General features: G+C 39.8%; 1 protein-coding gene across 4 annotated transcripts in view; it reads left to right on the top strand.

Moving 5' to 3' along the window:
* Positions 1-16,686, top strand: part of LOC133635813 (transcription factor SOX-6-like) — a 221,121-nt gene that overhangs the window by 165,775 nt on the left and 38,660 nt on the right. For all 4 annotated transcript variants that reach the window (XM_062029145.1, XM_062029140.1, XM_062029133.1 and 1 more), the window contains 3 exons: positions 6,096-6,245; positions 8,073-8,250; positions 8,373-8,560. In XM_062029145.1, the coding sequence (XP_061885129.1) occupies positions 6,096-6,245; positions 8,073-8,250; positions 8,373-8,560 (516 nt within the window). The remainder of the gene's footprint in view (positions 1-6,095; positions 6,246-8,072; positions 8,251-8,372; positions 8,561-16,686) is intronic.

Raw genomic sequence — 16,686 nt, 5'->3', positions numbered from 1 at the left:
TAGTAGAGGCTGGGGTTACGTTATGCATCCATTAGATGGAGCTGCGCTAAAGGGAATGTCAACAAAACAGTCAGATAGGTCAGTCAAACTTTAATAATAGATTACAAACCAGCGTTCTGACAACTCTGTTCACTCCCAAAATGAATAAACAGCTGTTTTATTATTTTTCCCGAGGTAAAGTCAGTGACGTGGTGTTTTGTTTATCTTTTAACAACAGCAAGGTACAACATGTAGTGCAACGTTAATATCACATAGTGGAGGGGAACTTTTCCCTGATTCAATAAACACGTAAAAAACAGTGATACTGTTACGGTAAATCAAACGTTAGTGCAATCACAATATAGTGACACTCGAAATAGTGCAGAGCAATAACAATATATCAATAACTCAACGTTGCTCAAACGTTAATGTCACACAACACAAGACACAAAATAAACATGTAAAGGTCACTTTATGAAGTTATTCCTCATCCACAAATCCCTCAAATTATTCTTCTTCAGTGTCCGAATTAAACAGTTGGGCGAATACGGCATCCAACAGGCCCGGCTCCGTCTCGTCGAAGTCGTCATTAATCGAGTCAGTGTCGCTGCTGTTGTCTAGCAGTTCAGTGACAATTCCTGCCTTCCTGAAAGCTCGGACCACAGTTGAGACTGATATATCAGCCCAGGCATTTACGATCCACTGGCAGATAGTGGCGTATGTCGTCCGGCGCTGTCTTCTTGTCTTGATGAACGTGTGTTCGCCTTCTGTCATCCATGTTAAATTATCTCACTGCTGCTCTATTCCCGTGTTCTACTGCGTGACTGATCGCCTTGAGTTTAAACTCTGCGTCGTAAGCGTGTCTCTTAGTAGGAGCCATTTTGGGGTCTTTACATAAACACACAAATGGAAATGAAATGGCACGCCTCGCGCAGTCATATATCCTAGCATGTACCGCGCGCTTCTTCTTCTTCTACGGGGGAAAGTGAAGACGGGGGAAAATGAAGTCGGCGGCTGCTTACTGTAGTTGCGATTGATTGATTGATTGAAACTTTTACCTGTTGGAGGCTCAATATTAGTCCATATATAAGGCGCACCGGATTATAAGGCGCACTGTCAGCTTTTGACAAATTTGGAGGTTTTTAGAAACTGAGATTTCAACACAACATCTTGCTACGGCTTGTAGAAGTGCTGCACTTGTGTAGATTCTTCATTATTCCTCAAAACTAGACTCAAAGTCAACTGGCTTTCTTCTTGATTGTTAAAAAAGTTTAACATTGAACACAAATGATACAAAGATGCTTCCACCAAAAATGCAGAACTGATAGATTGAATGTGAAGTATCTTCAACTATCAAGAAGAATTCCAGTTGAACTTTTGTATTTGAATTTAACTTTGAGCTACGTGCTTCCAGACACTTTTGTCTTATTCTGTTTGAGTGTTGCCGCTGTACGCCACTGATAAGCCCTAGCATTAGTTTGCAAGACATTAAAAGCAACCCACATGCTCAACCACAATTAGACCTGGTCTCACACAGACAGATCATACAGTACATCTGAAGGAACACTCATTGCTTTCGATGACTTGGGTGATATGAAACAGTGTTTGACTATCAGGGGACAAACAGGAAGAAAGTGGGAGTGCAGCAAACTGTACATTATCGTTTTGTTTGGACGTAGTGCAGATGTGAAGAAACAGATTCCATCATTAACAAGTGAGGCACTTTTGACTTTGAAAGAGACAGGCAAAGAGGAGGGCAGGACAGAGAGAAGTATACTGCCATACTGTGGAGAGCAGCTGTTTCTGTGTTTATGAGCGGAGGAGGCCAGTCTTTGAAGGTAACCCCGAGCAGTGCAGCAATGCAAGCTGAGTATAGAAGGCTGCCTAATAGTGTGGCTAGGTGAGCAGCTGGATGGAGGCTGTGGTGAACAGAGGGACAGATGGACAGATAGGGTGGATAATGCTGTGCGAAGCACAGAACGGGATGGCTGAGTCTGGGGCCCCTGGCCCTGGAGAGCCCGAACAGACTTAACACTAAGAAGCGGAAGAGAAAAAAAGAGAGAGAGAGAGAGACGGAGGGTGGAAAGTGGAAAGATAAGGATCTATATCCTGTAGATGATAGAAGAAATAGACCCAGTGATAGCAAGCCAGGATGGGGTGGAGTGGAGCAGGTTGGGTGCCAGCAGATGAGACAGATGTTGGGCCATACTGGAAAGCATCGGCACAGTGCACCAAGATGCCTTCTTCCACTCTTGACATCTGGGCCTAGCCTGGGTCAGCCGGCCTGCTCGCCCTGGGCAATGAGCCTGTACAAGCCTTGTGGCAAACAGGGCTGGCGCTGTTCTGCCTTTTAAATGGTGAGGTGCACTGAAGCACAGTTAATGCCCTCATATCCAGCCCAGTGCTCAACACCCAGGCCAGGCAGAGGTGAATGAGACATTTACAATTACACACTTAGACACGCGCACGCACACACACACGTGCACACACACACACACACACGCACACACACACACACACGCACACACGCACAAGGAGGTACTGTGTAATTAGGATACAATGGCAAGTAGTCGATACTGCTTAAGGTTCTCAATATGCAGATTGTAATTGTTATTGTTTTAAGAGCAAGCAGTTTGTCTTTTATTCTCCTGGTGTTACAGGCCACAGTGGTAATTTTGAAACATACCATCATTGCTGGCAACGGCACGTCTGACAAATATCTGCCACTGTGTTTTCCAACACATATTGCCACACTAAGCCACTGCGTTTCTTGAGGAAAAACAAGAAGCTCATTTGTTTTTCCACACCAGGTTTTCTCTCCCTCACAGCATATGTTCCAGTGTTTGCACAGGAAACTATAATTGCACGGCGTTGTTGTGAGCCAGTACAGTATACATTGACGAGTTTATAATTTTTGATATTTGATTGAATAACCAGAGAGCTGTTATAGTTAAATCATCTAGTGACGATTACTTTTGTCCAACATAATCAGCAAAAAGTGTAATCTCAACTTAATGTCGCAGGCAGCAAAGAAAAGTGCACATCACCATTTAACCTTGGCTGCGACTAAAGGGCTTGTTTTTAATTAGCAGAGGCTAACAGGCTGACCTTGTGCACTTTGAATCCATGCTTGCAGAGAGCGGTTCTGCTCTATTCGGAAAGGAAATAGGGAGATCAGAAGGTGTACCTTAGATTTAATGTATGCGTTTCCTTTGGTGGAAAAAGTGGTAGTTTTTAAAAACAACTAAAACAAATCTAAGCACTGCAGAAGTGGCAAAACAAACACTTTTATATTAATAAATTGTTTAGCCCACTCTTTAATGTTCTAGAAGAGTAGTTGTAAGTGTTTGCCCTCCAGCTAAAAATAAACCCTTAAAGATGAGGAGGGAGAAAGAGGGACAAGCGTTTGGTTCAGAAGTTCACTTTGTTTTCAAATATCTCTGAATTAGAACTTGACCCTAATTGTCATTGAACTTGTTTTACTCTCAACTGGCTACATTACAGGTGTTCTTTTTGGTTGTCTGTTTTTTTTACCTTTATTTATTTTTTTATTCAGGAAAGTCACATTGAGATTAGGGCTGCAGCTCTTGCTTATTTTAGTAATTGAAATACTCTATTGAACAGTTTGTTCGATTAATCGAGCAATTGGATATAATACAATTTATAGCCTCAATGCGTATTTTCTTAAAAACTATTGTTCTGCTTGCCAAATTCTTCATTTTTATTCTAATAAATGCAATTATCAACATTAAAATTGCACTTTTAATATGTATACATTAAGAAAAATTAAGCTCACCTACACCTCCCATCTATTACAGCGGTCTTGCGGGAACTATGTCCACATATTTAAAGTTTCGGGCACCCCATGCGATCCAGATTTTATAATTTGTTATTAATTACACTCATTAATCAAATGAAATAACAGAATATAATTTAAAGTTTTTTACTAATCAAATTAATCGGTTTAATCGATAAATCGATGCAGCCCTAGTTGAGATTGTGAATCTCTTTTTCAAGGGAGTCCTGCTACAAACATCCGTAGTGTGGGTGGCATTGGGCATCTTGCCTAAAGGCACAATGACAGTGACAAAAAGCTGAATTTGTGCAAGGAACATTCAAGTTTCTAGACAGTCGCTCTACCATCTGATCCATGTGCAGCAGTCTGCTGCGTTGTGTTTGTGATCTTCCCATACTGCCACCTCTCCATGCGGGGCGCGAACCCACGACCATCTGAATGAGAGGAGATGTGTGCTAGCCACTAGGCTAAAAGCGAGAGCTGCTAACCCAGTGGCTCGCACACCATTTGAAGCTATCAGGGAGTGAGCTTTACAAATGTACAATCCGGCTGGCCCTCGTTACACATGCATGCCACGGCTGTCCTTAATGGCCCTTAATATTAGTGGTAATAGTCATGAATCCTTCTCTAATGCTAAGTTATTGTTGTTTGGCTCTTGGATCCAGACTGATTCCGGTTAAGAGGGCAACCACTACTTTTCATCCTATGGCTCTGACCTGATAATCATTGCTGAAAACGGTCATCCTGACTTTGTCTGATTTGAAGCATAGTCTAATGATGCTCTTTTTCCGGGACAATAAAATTTGGCCCACTGACGGTCAGGGTCAAGCCTATGGACAGGACTGTTAGCAAACATCTGTCCAGCAGATTCTGCTCTTGCCTCGTTTATACAGCCTAAAGTGACAGGGAAGGTATGTAAGCCTCCCATTGGTATCACCCATTTTGTCTGTCAATCTATAAGACACCCACAGAGCACATTTACCACTGGACATGATTTAGGGGTAGACAAAAGGCTTATTGTGAAGGGAGCAGCGGTGATATCATTGCGGGAACAAAATCACTTTGTCATTTCCGTTGGCCATGTTACTATCCCACATCCCCTGCAAGAATTGTCCATTTGTACTGCAGCATATGTGGCACTGATAACTCTTTTTACAGGAGCATTCTTGTGTTCGTATCTGTAGATATGTGCATGGACATAAAGTTCTTTGTTGGTCTTTGGTCTGCATTTACGCTGCCAAAGGTGAGGCCGGTGCGGTCTGGTTACTTTTTTTTCCCATGCACACAAATGCAGTCTATATGTGGCCAGTGGAATCAGGAAATGAGACATAGGTTGCTGATTGGCCAGAGGAAGAGAAATTGGATTCCCCTGACAGCGGCATCAGACTAACAAAACATAAGACTTACCTTGTCTGAAGAGTTAAAAGGGCGCATTGTGTTGATGGAAGGCTACATCAAGTGAAACTGTTCTATTTGCCATCTCTTCAAAATCTACAGCAGGACACAAAACCCAACTTTAGCACTTAAGGCCTGAACTGAGAAATTTCACGTTTGCAGGAATGCTCCAAAAACAAAAACAAAATATTCAATTAATTTAATTATCAAAACATACATAATCACACAGCCTAATGAAAAAATACTAAACCTGACATAATATCTTTAAACCCCCAGCAGTCTAAGCTTTGGGTGGATAAATAATTTGTGTTTCGAATCAAAAACAGGCAAACTGTTGGTTAGTGTTTGCCGGGTCACTTAAACCGCCCTCTTGTGTGGTAATGTCAGTAACTGTTGGACATCTAACTGAAGTCCAAGGAAAACGACAGCAGTGTTTTTCATGCAGGTTTCTAAGTTTTCATAATGTGTGTGTTTAACTTATTAATCTATGATGGCAATTCCACTGAGGTTTTGGGATGCTACCATTGTTTAATGGGACTGTCTCGCTCGGTCGTTAGGAGTTAAAACTCTGGCCAGAAATGTAAATTGGAAGCTGTATAGATTTAGAGCAATGAGAGGTCTTGTCAAACTTTTCTCTGTGATAAGTGGAAAATGGGGGCTCCAAGTATTCTGAATGTGAGCCATCTCTGTGTGGTTTTCAAGACTGCTGTCTCTCTCTGGGTTCCGTCTTTGAAATACAGTTAAGACCTTTGATGGAGATTCTCTGCCAGCCTCATGGAAAGAGAGGAAAGACGTTACAGAGAGAGATGAAGGCAGACACAGAAGCCGAGAGAATTCTAGGGAGAGGAAAAGACAGAATATAAAACTTTCAGTGTTGGCTGGATTTGAATGTTAACGTCTTGCGGGTTTCTTCGCCTCCCTACAGCAACTGTACACTGCCCAAATCGCCAGCATGCAGGTCTCTCCTGGAGCCAAGATGCCGCCACTCCCGCAGTCCCTCAATGCCAGTGGACCCATTTCTCCATCTTCTTTGAAGAATGACAAGAGTTCCTGCAGCCCTATCACACAAGTCAAGGTACAACCCTCAACTTATTCAGCCCAGTCCTTGAGTAGTACTTGACCCAAGTTGTTGTTGTCTGAATAAACTAGCAACTGTACAGTTGGGACACTGCTGCAGTGTTAGGTCAGCCCCCAACAGCTCATCAATCTGTGGGGCTGTCTTCACCCTCACCTTTCTCAATGGATGTTGTTTCTATGACTATAGCAGCTCGGAAAAGTCATATAACCTCCTAAAACCCATTAAACACTTGGCTGTATCCAAAAAGACGAAATGGCATTACGAGACACATTCTGAAAAAAGTCAAGTAAAATGCTAAGGCAAAACAGGCTAATGGCTAATTTTGTTTGCCTTGTAAACAAATCAGCGGCTGGGTGTATTTTTTTGCTGCTGTTTGGCATTATTCCACAAGACCACAATTGACAGGAAAGGCTATATACACCACATCACCCTTCACTCACCACACTTGGGCCCTAATCAGAAACATACGGCCACTTGGAGTAGTTCAATATCACAATGGAGAATACCCATAAATCGTGTGTTGTAATAACAAGACCGTGCTTGGTTTTTGACGTACTTTCACGAACAAACATTGCCATTGTTGTTTCATTGATAGACTAAACACAGATCAAACATCTTACAAATAAAGTAGAATAAAAATGGCATTTAGAGAAACAAAAAAATATAATCAATCAATCAATCAATCAATGTTTATTTATATAGCCCTAAATCACAAGTGTCTCAAAGGGCTATAAGAATATTAATATATTGTGTTAACCCTCTCTCTACCTGTAGAAAGAAACACGATTGCTTTTAGTTGTGTTTATGCGCTTTCAGCTTCACTGCATGACAAACTGTTGTTGGCACAGCAATAACAGGGCCTTGGGGCAGCCTCTGTTTGAGCCATATGTTTGGACAAGGAGCCACTTGGGCTTTAAACAAGACTGTCAACAGCAGCACATGTCTTAATCTGGTCTAAAACACTGCTAGATACACAGGGATTTTTGGTTAACATCCAAAACATCATAGAGTACGTATTGTTTAATGCAAATACTGTATTCAACTCTTTATTGATTTCGGTGTGATTTCCAGAAACTCATGCGCCATGTCTGAATATTTGAATAAATACGTATTTAGTTATATGGAATTATAATAATTGCCAACAAAAAATTATTCCAAAGTTTACAATTTCTTAACGCTGTTATGGACTGCTAGTTATTATTATTTTATACAAATCCCCCCTCTGTTGGGCAAGCATTTGAGCTATATGACACCATATTTTTAATATGGACATATTGGAGACTGCTATGATTTATCTTACATCCTCCTCAATAAGAATCAAGTACATCAGCAACGACATATATCCTCCTCTGACTTCATTGCTATGTTTATTATTAAGGCTTTTTTCAAAATCACATCCTAAATTTCAGGAGGTGAACATATCAAAGTATTGGATACCAAGTATGCACAAAATGAGAAAACAAGCTAATTAAATAGATAATGCAAGTCGACATCTGATGAATGGAACAGCTGTCTTTGATCACTGGCAGCGGTGTTATCTGGTCATTATTTATTCGTCGAAAAAGAGCGCACATCCAAAGAGGAGGAGAGTGAGAACAGATGAAGATGTACAGAGAGACAGAAACTGCTTTAATTAGTGCGAACAAAGGCTCTGAGTCACTGTAAAGATGATCACAGTGACACCGCTCGAGAAAAGGGGAGGATGATGCGGAGAGGGGAAGGATGAATCACAATACAGTAATTTAGGAACAGAAGAACTGTGCTGCCTGTGAACCTGAAGAAAACATCTGTCCTTTCTCATACTTCCTATCTCTGCTACTGTAGGAGGAAGGTACACAGCCGCTCAATCTTTCGGCTCGGCCAAAGACAACAGACATGGTCAAGTCTCCAACTTCTCCGACACAAAACCTGTTTTCGCTCTGCAAAAGTAGCCCCAACAGTTTTTCCAGCAAGGGTGGTATCCCAAGCCCACTTGGAGGTCTGGGCCGTGGCTCCTCTCTGGGTAAGAACTCAAAGATGGTCATTCACAGGTTCTGAGCTGTTCAATTGCACAGAGTGCGATGAAAGCTACCCAAAAAAGCATAGCTACTCTGAATAATGAAATTACGTTATGTGTTTGTGCAGACATCCTGTCCAGCTTAAACTCCACAGCGCTGTTCGGGGACCAAGACACGGTGATGAAGGCCATCCAGGAGGCTCGTAAAATGAGGGAGCAGATACAGAGAGAACAGCTGCAACACCATCAACAGGGCATGGAGGCTAAGCTGTCTGCCCTGACTGCTGTGGGCCTCAACAACTGCAGGGCTGACAAGGTAAGAACTAGCACCAATACACTCTAAGAAATTGTTTCATCTATTCATTTGTTTCTATTTAATACTTCAAAAAACTTAGTGCGCCAACCTGTTGTATTTTGAATCCACAACGTATCACTGTCTGCATTTACTTTTAAAGTCCATGCTATTAATGTTGTGTCTGCCACCCTTACAACTTATATATGGGGACTTATGTGCAAACAATCTGCCCCTAAGCCCAGACAATGCATGTGTGCCAAAAACAAACCCGACATTTAACATAGATTTGACACGTCATAAAACATAATCTTTTTTTTTTTTTTTTTTTTGAAAGGCCATGCAGCTCCACAGTCTGTTAATGCTGACTGAAAGAGTTTAAATAAAAGTGTTGTGCCCTGTCTTATCACAGACCCAAACGCTTAATAATATCTTAGTGTTGTTTCCCAGGTGTATAATTCCACATGGTCCATTATGATTTGTTTATTCAGATACATCGTAGCTTTTCTAAACTACACAGAAATAGTGGTGGAATAAACTAATAAAAGAAAATAACATAGTGACTCTAATATCACAGCAATCTTAAGACTACATATATCTTTCATCCGGCTCCTGGGTGATCGAATTGATGAGTACTGGCAGCTTACACATGTGCATGTTGAGAGGGTTTGCTGATGTTGGTGTGAAGGCCGCGACAGGCCATGCCAGTGCCCGGTGTGGACTCCCACGTCTCTGAAGTTTTTGCCCATTTTAAGCATACATGCAAGCCCCTGCGTCCCTCTACAGAGGAAGGGGTTGCTTTGTACCGGAAGCAAACACTCCCTGGGATCCCTTTAAAAATATCTTCAATCAATGAGTCAATCAAGGAGGGAGAAGAAAATCAGTCCTTCTCCCTTCAGTTTGATGCCCTGTTGCCAGTTGGCTGTGAAGAGCAGACAGGAACTGGGAGCGATGCTCATTAATATTTTACCAACTGACACTTTTAACCAACAGCCTCAACTAGGTCAATGTATATGTAAAAAAAGTCAATGAATATCTATTTTGCTTTCCCTCTAATGTATGCAGGTGGCAATCAACTATGCTTTTACTGAAGTGGTGCAGGCCACAGAGCGGACATAAACTACGTTTACACTGCAGGCCAGTGGCCTAAATAGGATTTTTTTCGAAATATGTTTTTTTACAGCTCAGTGTTTACACTGCAAGTATAATGTGATCTTTATCAGACTCCAGTATAAACGCACACAGGCCCCAATGTGGCCTCTACGTCACCTGCATGCGCAGTTCGATAAGGTGAAAACAGAGGAAGATGACCAAAGTCTGTGAATGAAGAAGGAAGTCACTACTACTACTACAAAATAAAATAAAAGTTGCCACATTTTAAAAATGAGTGTTTTTTTTTGGTGGAAAAAAATTTAAGTAATATAATGTATGAATGGATATATATAATGTAATACATTTATATGTTTATGCCTGTTAAGTAGAAGAGACACGGACATCAGCGTAGAGCTATGTTAGCTTTATTTATCAACTCACTTACTTAAACAGCTTACGCAATGGACTTCAACGATCGCTATTTCTTCGGAATTTAAAACATATATTCATATATTATATATAGCCTAATATTTGCTCACTATTGACTAGTGATGTACTGAAAATGTGGCCGCCTAAAAAGACTTTGCATACCAAAACCGAAGGTTGTGATGAAGTATCCACTTCCGCTCGGCCAAAGCTGACAAAAAAGTTGCATTCGGGTCGCATTTAGGTCGCATTGCGTTTAGACTGGAGTCACAATTGAAAAGATCAGGGGCCGTACTTATCAAGCTTCTTAGAATTACTCCTAAGAAGTCTGCTAAGAGTTGACTTAAGAGTAAATAAATTCTTCGCTGAAAGCTGCACTTAAAAGTTAGTTATCAAGCGTCTTACTCACACTTTCAGCGAAGTGTAGGACTGAATCTTAAGTGTCACACTCAGAGCTGAATTACGACATTACTATGTGCCGTAAACGGAATTTTAGGTGACGTCATTTCTGTGTCCATAGAAATGACCAATCACAGAAGGGAATCCGTTGTCTAAGAATAAAGAAATATCTTGGAAATATTTAAGTGGACAATGGGAGTGTATATTTTGACAATAAACTACAAAATAATACAAAACAAACTAGTTCCCGCCGGCACTCACGCTACCGCTCCCTCTCTTCTATCGCCCACACACTCACTGACGTCACTCACCTCACGGCCACACACATACGCTACTGTCATAACATTTTCTTTCCAATTCATTAAATAGGCAACTAATTTGAAACTGGTGTGGGTGGCTCTATATATACTAGCCCACTGCAGCCACATGCAGAAATCAACAAGGAATCGAAAAGTATTAAATCTGTGACAAAAATAAACAGTGTAAACGATACCGTTTGATCAGCTGCTCGTCATCAAAAAAAAACAAAAACATTGTTCCGTTCCCTGAACGTTCGCGCACGTCTCTCTCGCCTCAGTGCCATCCCCTGCTGGCAACTCCTAACCACTTAAGACACCTCTGAAGGTCTCTTAAATATCGTGGAGAGTAGGAGTGATTCTTAGACTTAAGAACGTTGATAAAAAGCTTTTATTCTTAAGTTTGAGAGTAGGACTAAATTTAGCAAATTCTCAGGACTTAAGTGTAAAATGGCACTCTAAGAAGCTTGATAAGTACGGCCCCAGATTCCTGGATTCAGACTACATGCTAATGTGCCCTGAATCTTATGGGAAAAGATCAGATTTGAAGCACTTTGGAGCGTTTGGACTGGCAAAAGAAATTCGATTTGTGTCACTTGAGGGCAACAAATTCAGATTTGGTTCACAGTGTAAACAGGTCCATAGAATTAGGGCTGACGCCATTGCTGGGTTGCAATCACGTGACCTAGATGCACCTCAGGTTTTCAGGCGATGGTCTAAAGTCCCATTAGGCTGCTGTTTGTTTACCTGCATCAGTCCAGAAAATATTTTAAAATGGGATGGAGTGGATTCATACACATTTTTTAGAAAAATATATTTTTTAATATTTAAACAATTTATCATCACCAAAAGGTTACTGCTCGCTAAGACCTCACTTTATTTGACACACACAGATTTAGAGAAGAAAAGATTGGATCATGTCTTTACATCTGGAGGGGTCCACAAACTAAGCATAAATTAGTGAAAGACAAAATGGATTTAATTGTGCATCGCTAAGTAACGTATTTGATTGACATGTACTACAGTGCAACTGTGATTGTGACGCTAATGAAAGAAAGGATACGATTGTTTGCAGTTGATTTCCTGCTACAAACATTAGTGTCATCTACAATTCATGTCTGCAGTTGTTTTTATTGTGTAACGTTCATATTTTGTCTCATTATTGAGCTGTAAATGTCCCTGTTTAGCAATGTTTGCTTGCGATATCAAGATTCATATGCTGTTGAACTTATGGGAAATTTATCTAGTTAATTAATACCATTAAGGATATTTTCTTGATGCTAACAAATAGCACCACAGACGTTTTTAGGGGTTGATCTGTGTCGAACAAAGCACTTAGATTTCCTGTACAAAAACAACTAGGCTTTTAGTTTCTCTTATGAAAATTGACAAAGGAAATACGGTGGATTGCACCAACTATCACAATATTTATTATGAGGACTTAATATGACGTTAATTTATTTGCACACAAACTAATGTGAGCTTTTGCCCTTTTTACATTTAGTTCTGCTCTCAAAAACTACTAATATAGTAGAGAATAAACTTGATTGTGTCACAAAAAGTTTCTCAAAAAAATAAAATGTTAAAACAAACATTTTACAAAGTGATCGCTGCAGACAAGCGGTGCGATTATATTCCACAAGATGATTAAAGTGACATTTTTAAGAGCCATGTTCTTCGACGTACATTTTATTTTTTTGCCCTGATTTTATTACCTTTATGAACCACTTCTTTTGGGACTCTAGGAAAGCTGTTTTCTATCTCTTTATTTGAACGACTGTAGAGAACAGAACAGCAATACAGCATATTCTGCTCAAACTCCACACTCACTCTCACTTGTTTTAATGCTACGCTAAAGCTGCTTGACCAACGTGTGAATTAAGCCGCAAAGAAGAAAAACGGATGTGACGTCATATGCAGCCCAGCAATAAAGCTTTAGTTTCACCTGCCTACACTTTACTCATTTCATTTAATTGCCCTTATACTTCTTTTAGCTATTTGTGTTTCAGTAGTCGTGTAATGTAGTGTTTAGTAGTGTTCTTGGCCCAAAAAGGTTTTATCATCATAATCTCAAAAGTCCCAATTTACACCATAAAATGCAATATGGAAAAGAAGAAGACCCCGAAGGGAATAAGCGGTAGAAAATGGATGGATGGATGGATGGAAAAGAAGATCTCTTTGGAGAAGCCAGTGCAGCCATGGCGTGTGAACGTGCTTTGACTCAACAACACTTGCATTGAATTATGTTCGACAGCTACGTTGTGAAGCTGGAGTGCATAATGTTGACGGTTACCAAAAAAAAGATGATTAGGATTATCTGAACCAGATAAACTCTTCTGTCTTCTGCAGAAAACAGGCGGACAAATCTGACTTGCAACGCTTCAACTACTGGGTGTGCAATAGCATCCTGTCCAGCCTAATTATCCCTCCAGTCAAACACCCACAAATAAGTGGATTTTTTTTATTTCCTCTCCTTTATTTTATCAGGATTGAGGGCAGACAGCTGTAGTGCCTACCTGCACATGGACATTTCTAAAAAATGTTATAGCTGATGGTTCTGATGAAAGGCAACCTCTTTTTCTCGATACAGCCTTTCGTCAGCCTGCATTTTCCTTAGAATAAGCACTCATTGTTCTTTCAAATAAGAACAAAAACATATTACATAAGTGGAAAAAGTCTGCTTGGGTAATTTATTGCTGTTCATTACATCACCTGTGTGTCTCTCAGCGACACCTAACACCAGACCGCTGTGTTTAGCCCGGGTAAATTGTAGCGGCGTAGAAATGATGTCACCTTTTATTTCTAGTGTCAGCTTCCCAATTAGAAAGGTGTGAAATTAGAGGCCCTCTCATTTGGCCCATCACCGTCAGCCTCATAACGCTGCTATAGAGAACAGCGAGACATGGGATGGCGAGTGAGAGCCAACGGACTAGAAAGGTTTGAATGGGGCGGATAAAAGGTTTCATTCTGGTCAGTTACAGAATATGAATATTTCAAGGAAGTGCCTTACCTGCCATGAATATGATGTAGTCTTTGAGATCTCCCCTTCCAGTCTCTTGTTTGTGAGTTTATCATGGTGAGAGCTTACATGAGGACGATTGTGGAAAGGTAACATAAATGGGATTAAGGAGAGGTTAAGATCATCCAGTGCAGCTGTGTTAGAGGGGGATATTAAATATTGATTTATCCCCTTGCAAAGACCGTGCAGAAGAGTGGGCTAAGTGCTGCTTACAGTTGGATCCTTTCATCTTTTCTTACAAAGTGTATCTGATCAGGACAATGCCTTCCTCCCTAACCTTTATCGCTACTTGCGCTTTCCTCTCTCCATCCTGGCCACCAACCTAAGAACACTATGTAGACACGTCTGTTCTAGAAAATGAAAGCCTTTTAACCCGAGGATGTGTAAAATATTCATACTCAACGGGAGGCAGTGTTCTTGCTTGTCTTTTTATTTGTCTTTTTTTCCTACAGTATATCCCCTCAGTACAATAAAACCTTTTACAACCCTCCCACAATTTATCTTTTTGAAATATTAATCCAAAGGTATTATTGTCTGCAGAGGGCAATTACTTTGTTCCATTATTTACTCTTTCTTCCCTACCCAGAGGAGGCTTTTACCAAGAAGGCAGCAAATATGCCTACAGTCAAATCCACTGGCTGTGAATCCATTTGTAACCATTTGAATTGTTTCCTTCTGTTACTGTAGCTATAAACAGACTCAGTCATGGGTGAATGAAAAAACAAGCATCTGTATGTTTCCACTCATAATACATACAGGGTAATCATAGGTGGCCTGGCTTCTTCGATACATTTTTCTTACTTTAGCAGAACAAATAATACAATATATCATATTCATACAGTCATCATTGGGTTAAAGGGGAACTGCACTTATTTTGGAATGTTGCCTATCGTTCACAATCATTATGAAAGACTTGATGACGGATGGATTTTTTTTAATGCATTCTAAATGTTAAATAAATTAAATCAAAAGTCCGCTTACAATGGAGTTTATGGGAGACGTTCAAGGGGAACAAATTGAAGGGGGGACAAGCGCTTTTCTTGTCATTCTTGCCAGTTCCAGGTGTTGAAATGGCTGTCAAAGTGTTCCAATTTATCGAATTATATCCTCAGCTATCTACTTTTCAGGTGAGATGCATGATTTATGATCTACAATAAACTTACAGGGAGAAGGGATGCGAGAAAACAACAGACCACTCCATGATGTAAACATCGGCACACAAGGAAGTGATCATGTTGCTGCTAGAAAATAGTTTGTCTGCGTTAGCGCTTATAATAACAATATCACCAATACTTGGTTAATATTCAAGTCACAAAATGTAAAATGAGTATATTTTGCACTTTTTGAATGGTAGTTATCGGATTTTATGGGCGGAATAACAATGCTCCCATTGGACTTATATTTATGTTTATTTCATTTTTAGAATGCATTTTAAAAAATCCATCCGTCATGTCTTGCTTAATGATTGGGAATAGGCAACATTCGTGCAGTTCTCCTTTAAATGTATCTATTGTATATTTAAGAGTTGGCTATTTTGTGACCAAGCAGCTGTGTGGCAAGTAGGAGCATAGCACCAAATTATCAGCCCCCATACACAAGACTACTAGAGGGCCCCTATCCCATCCTATCCCCATCGTTGCCACCACATATGCACTAAAAAACTAATTATTGCATGGAATTAATTGAAAACAGCTCTTTAAACCACATATAAAACCTTAATTAGGGTTATGGCTGTTTAAAGACAGACTTAACATATACATCAGGGGTCACCAACGCGGTGCCCGCGGGCACCAGGTCGCCCGTAAGGACCAGATGAGTCGCCCGCGGGCCTGTTCTAAAAAAATAAAAAATAAAAAAAATAAAAAAATATATATATTTTTTAAATTAAATCTACATAGAAAAAACACAAGATACACTTTCAATCAGTGCATCAACCCAAACAACCTCCCCCATGCACACTCATCCACACCCACTCACACAAAAGGGGTTATTTCTTTCTGCTACCAATATTCTGGTTCCCACAACATAGACAACACATCTGCAAGGGACACAGTCCCTGAAGCACACATGATTGTATAGGCTGCTGGTCCACTAACATTTTCATTAATTACTATTTTTTTATGTAATTATTTGTATATTGTTTTACTTTCTTTTTTATCCAAGAAAATGTTTTTTATTTATTTATCTTATTTTATTTTATTTTTAAAAAAAGGGCCTTATCTTCAACAGACCAGGTTGTCAATGAAATTAGATTTGTTTAAAGGGTTTTTTAAACCAGGCCCAGTCCAGATAATGTCCAAGTCGGACTCAGCAACACAAACCTTCATTCATGTACACAGAAAAAAATTAGGGAACACAACAGATTGCATATAATTTATAAACAAAATTACATTTTCAAAATAAGCATTTATGTACAGTCCAGATTATGTCCAGGTCACTCAAATTAGGGAACACAACAACAGATATCATATAATCTATAAACATAATTATACTTTCAAAATAAGCCTTTGAGGACTTCTCATCTTTTTTTTAATGTTTTTTGGCATCATTATCGTTTTCAACCATGTAACTTTCTAAAGTTAGAAAATACTGAATAAATGTTTTAAAGAAAGTAGTACTAAGTGAATATCTGTTTTTGGCCTTAAAAATAAACATTTTACCGAGTACTATAATTAAATTGACTAAATCATGATTGTCAATGAACTCTCCTAAAATAACAGAAACCACATTAAGCTTCATAAACAAACAAATCCTTAAACACATTTTTTCAACTTCCACCCAAAACAAAGACACAATATGACAATACCAAAACAAATGCAGGGTGGATTCAGGCTCCTGACAACAAAATCGGCAATCATCTGACTCTGTCATATTCCATAATTTTAACATTTTCCCTGTGGGTAAGAAGTTATAAATAA

This window comes from Entelurus aequoreus, linkage group LG02, assembly GCF_033978785.1.
Source record: "Entelurus aequoreus isolate RoL-2023_Sb linkage group LG02, RoL_Eaeq_v1.1, whole genome shotgun sequence".
Taxonomy (NCBI): domain Eukaryota; kingdom Metazoa; phylum Chordata; class Actinopteri; order Syngnathiformes; family Syngnathidae; genus Entelurus; species Entelurus aequoreus.
The sequence above is the reverse complement of the archived record's forward strand: the minus strand, read 5'-3'. Positions and strand labels throughout refer to the sequence as shown.